This window comes from Geospiza fortis, unplaced genomic scaffold, assembly GCF_000277835.1.
Source record: "Geospiza fortis unplaced genomic scaffold, GeoFor_1.0 scaffold41, whole genome shotgun sequence".
Taxonomy (NCBI): Eukaryota; Metazoa; Chordata; class Aves; order Passeriformes; family Thraupidae; genus Geospiza; species Geospiza fortis.
The window spans coordinates 13,011,052-13,015,581 of record NW_005054299.1 but is presented as its reverse complement, the minus strand read 5'-3'; the positions used below and the strand labels follow the sequence as shown (position 1 = coordinate 13,015,581).

The following is a 4,530-nucleotide window of genomic DNA, read 5'->3' as shown; positions in this document are numbered from 1 at the left end:
GGTGTGACCAGCCCCTGATGGGTGCTCTGGGAGCTGGAGGCTGAGGCCCGCAGTGAAGAGAGGGTGATGATTCAGCCTAATAAAGCTAATGGCTTTATGCAGCCAGGCAGAGGAAATTGTGGGATCATGATGCAGCAACTGTCCTATAGCAGTTTGTTTCTATCATCCAGACGTGACTTCATGCCCCATCCATTCCACCCTTTCACTTTTTCCTGTACCTAAATGCTTTCCCTGCTGAGGAGGGGGAGCTGAGACACCATGTTCTCAGGAAGAAAAGCAATCTGTGAGACAGCTGCACCTAAATGGTGTGAGAGTGGACAAACAAGGGAGGGAGTTCTGGGACACCATGGTGGGACAATAGCTGCTGAAGCATATGGGTTCTTCTGGCACCACTGAACTCAGCAGGCTTCTTAGATGACCTTGTCCCTGGACCCTGATCCCAGGAAAATCCTGTAGCACGAGGAGCCCAAGCTGGCAGGCAAGGTTGGCCCCCAACTCCAACAGGGCTATGTTGTCATCAAACTGGCATGTGTCTAACTAACTCTTTCTCTCCTTTCCCCAGGGAAGACGATGAAGCTGTAGAGATGCTTCCCTACGTCATCGCCACCCTGGGCTCAGTAGGGGCCCCCTGCAAAACTCCCACATGCAACAACAACAACAGCACTACCAAGGACTACTGCTACAGCGCACGCATCCGCAGCACTGTGCTGCAGGGACTGCCCTTTGGTGGGGTGCCCACTGTCCTAGCCCTTGACTTTATGTGCTTTCTCGTAAGTCTACCTACTGTTGCTTTGACACCTTCTCCCTTAATTAACCATGAAATGAGGACAGTGATCAGATGATTAGGGTTGAGGGCCCCAAATGCTATCCCTGACTTTGCTGCTGGCTGGCATTCTGGCCCTGATCATGTCTCACAGACACTGTGGGCTTAGCCACTATTGACTTAGCTCCAATAACACCACACTGAGCCCCATGGAAGGGTGTTGCAGGATGGGGGTGATGTTGGGTGAGTCCTGCATCCCAAAACTCCCACTTAGGTTGCCAAGTCCCTGCAGCTTTATCCACCCAATGGTTTGCATTTTTCTGCTTAGAAGCTGTGGGACCACAAATCACGTAGCCATAATTGTGACTTACAGGAACCTCAGGGCCTTTTAATCCTGTGGGGCTACCTTAGCTATTGTGTGTTGCATCCTGGACCTCTGTCTCCCACAGCTATCCAGATAGTCTGATTTAACAGTCCGGGGGAACTTTTGCTATCCTGTGCTCTCAGTGTGCTCTTAACTGAGGACTCTGTCCCCTCCTACTCTCCTTGTTCCTGTGGCTCTGTATGCAGAGCACAAGGACAGAGTTGGACAATGCCTTTTCTCACAGCTTCTCTTTTGGTCTCTTTCAGGCACTGTTGTTTGTCTTTTCAATTTTGCGTAAAGTTGCTTGGGACTACGGACGCCTGGCCCTGGTGACTGATGCTGACAGGTAGGCATGGGAGAGTGGCAAGGGAATAAGATGTGAGTAGTGCCTCTCCTTGCTGTGAGGCAGAAGAGATAAATCCCATTTTGTGTGCCTGAGCAGCTGGAGAGGAGAAGCAAATGTTCCAGTTGCATCCCCCGAGCTCCAGGAATAGGAAGAAATCCCCCCCTTACTGGCTTTTTTGTTACAGCATTGTTCTCCCAACACACGGAGTGGTCCCCGCTGGCTCCATATCACTTATGGTCCCTTCAGTGACAGAGATGTGCAGGGACCCTTACAGAGGAAGAGCAGATGGAGGGAGGAGAGGAACAAGAGGTCACAGGAAGGGTGAGGGCTGCCACAGTAAAGGTTTTGTTAACCCTCTAAGGTGTCTTTGTGACTCTGCTGGATGCAATTCTTGTTAAGAGCACTTCACAGTAGTATGCTGCTCTTCAAGGTGTGGTACTGCTGTGCTGATGCCAGCTTAGCTCTCATCCCAAATGCTGATGAATTGATCTGGGTGCAGATTCTTCCTGCCCAATGTATTTGTGAGCTACAGTGTCCATCAGCAAAAGCCAGGGCCCATTGGGGATAGCAGCTCTACAGCAGAGGGAGTATTCCCTGCACAGCAGTGGAAAGAGTTGTTTTTTTCCAGCATCGAACCAGAAATTCTCGTGGTTTAAATAAGTGGTCCTGGATAGGGTTAGATAAGAGGGTCCCTGTGGCTCCTCTGCCCTTCATTTCCTGGTCTGGCTGAAATCAACTGTACAGAGGTAGTGGAAGGGAAACAAGGAGAAGGAATAATCATAGGAGACTTCAGTAGGGAGAGGGCAGCAGGGTTAAGCAGTCTGGATCCAGGTGCTGGCAGGAAGCCACGGGAGCTGCACAGCTCTGTCCTCTGGTGGGGAGGGAGGGCTGGTTTTTCTCTGAGGCAATGCTTGAGCACCTTGGGTGCAAGGCAGTGCCAGCAGTAGCTGTAGGCAGAAATGCAGAGGGGCGACAGCAGTTTGGAGAGGAAGAGCTGGTGAGCACAGGGAGAGGGACAGAGTGGCTGTGGATCAACGGGACTGCAGTTGCAGGAAGGAGCCCATGCTGCTTGGCTCATCCATGGGATAGGGTGAGATTTTCAGGAGAGGGGTGCATGTGTGTTTGTTGCCTGGGTGGGGAGGAGATATATGGAAGGGGAGCTCAGATGGCAGCCAGGCAGTCCCGACAGTCTGTCCTACTCCCCGTCACCCAGGAGCTCTCTGCAATGTCCATCGTCTGGACCCAGGTCACCTTCCCAGTGAAGCCAGCTTCCCTTCAGCTGGCAGCAAAGCATTCTGCCCCTGGACCAGTGGTTATTCCAGATCACTGTAACTTGAGGTGTTGCTGGGCTCTGGAAGGAAGGTCTTCTCCAGCCTGACCATTGGCAGGTTTCTTTTCTTCAGGATGATGGGGGAGCCATGTTGCATGCATAGTTCCCTGCAAATGGGGAGAACTCAGCACCTACTCCTGTGGTTGTAACCTCTCCCTTTCTGTTTCTGTGCCCCCAGGCGCCGACGCTGGGAGACGGAAAGAGAGGAACGGGAATAGTATGTTGTTTTTTCAGGGTCTCATCTCTTCTGTTCCTTGCTCACAACCTCTCTCTCCTTTTTTCATGCAGCTGTCTTGCTTCTGAACTAATCTAAATGGCTGGGAGTTTGGGCATGAATTTGTGTCTCTCGGTGGATTTGTGCTCTTCTTTCCCTCCCCTTTGTGTCATCCACTACAACAGCTGAATGCACCCTGGTTTTCCCCTAGTAGCCCTTAAATGCTACTTGAGAGCAGCAGTGCCAGGAAGCTCTCAGTCCTGACCAAGACAGAGGGTGCTGTATCACATGCCCTACTCTATCTGCTTGTGTCCAGATATCCTGCCTTATCGTGGAAGCAAACAAACTTGCTTGCCTGAGCTCATAGTACACTCAGGTCACCCAGGTGCAGGGGAGGCTACTTTGCCTGGTCCTTCTTGTGCCAGGTTGCCACAAGAGCTGTTCCCTCACCATCTGCAAAGGTCGGGAGATGCACAAAGAGGATCTGGCGAGAGTACTTCTTTCCTTTTTACCCATGAGGTTGCTGGGACCAAGGCAACCTTTGGCCCTTGTCCCTTGCCACCTAAACCTACACCCAGCAAGGAAGCACCCTTGATTTCCTCTCTTCCCCGCTGGAGGAAACCTTTTACCTCAGTGCTGCTGAAAGCATCCTTTGTCACCTTGGCCTGATGGTGCCCATTAAGCCCTGCCAGGGACTGTCCTCCCTGTTTTTACTTCTTTCTTTCTGCTTTTGTGCCTAAGAAAAGACCATTGCCTGTACCTTGCTGACGGGTTGGGTGGTATGTGCTGCAGAGAGGATGATCAGCTGGCAGTGCACAGCCTGCCACAGTCTGCCACAGTCACTCCAGCCACACTGATTTGTGTATGAGGCCAGGGCAGCAAGCTGCAGCCTCCTTTTCCCACTTGCAAAGCAGGGACCTGCTACTGCCTTAAAGGGGGTGCCTGATTTTCGCAGCTGATCCTTGTCCTTGGGAGCAGAGCAGTTGAAGTTAAAACAGAACTAGTGGTCACTGTGGTACATGGCACAGAGGGGACCTCTTGCTCGTGCTTGACTGCTTCACTAGTGGTTGGCCCCGCTTCAGGTGTGTCTGGCAACTTTTCACTGCTAACATCTTGTGGGGGGAGTAAGGCAGAGGTAGTAGAGCCATCATGCTCTGGGGACTTTTTAGGGAGCCACTTCATTTATCCTCACAAGAGGAGACAAATGCTTGTCTCTCTCCAGGGGGCCACTTCTTTCTCCTCCTGTTTTTCATTTGAGCTTGCTGGAGCCATCTGCTCTATACACACCATACATACCACCCCTAAAGCTACTGCATGAGCTGGGACAGTGTTAGCAGCCAGAAGCCTCCAAAAACCTGCAGAACTTAGCAAGGAAGTCTCTTCTGTCTGTGCTCCTTCAAGGCTAGTGGCGCACTCCCATCCCAGCTGTTCTCTGCTGGGGAGTGCAGTGATGAGTGATGGGTTAGGAACACGGATGTGTCACGTGGTGCCCCCAGCCCCTGAATGTACAATA

The 4,530-nt window shown here is 51.8% G+C and overlaps 1 protein-coding gene across 2 annotated transcripts in view; it reads left to right on the top strand.

Moving 5' to 3' along the window:
• The first annotated feature begins 512 nt into the window (after nucleotides 1-512).
• The window catches only part of TMEM63B (transmembrane protein 63B), a 17,113-nt gene continuing 13,095 nt past the window's right edge, over nucleotides 513-4,530 (top strand). Inside the window, exons 1-3 of one of the 2 annotated variants that reach the window (XM_005416220.3) lie at nucleotides 513-770; nucleotides 1,394-1,473; nucleotides 2,982-3,020. In XM_005416220.3, coding sequence (XP_005416277.2) covers nucleotides 528-770; nucleotides 1,394-1,473; nucleotides 2,982-3,020 — 362 coding nt within the window. In that variant the 5' untranslated portion in view covers nucleotides 513-527. The remainder of the gene's footprint in view (nucleotides 771-1,393; nucleotides 1,474-2,981; nucleotides 3,021-4,530) is intronic. The other variant, XM_031060032.1, reaches the window with a different exon arrangement.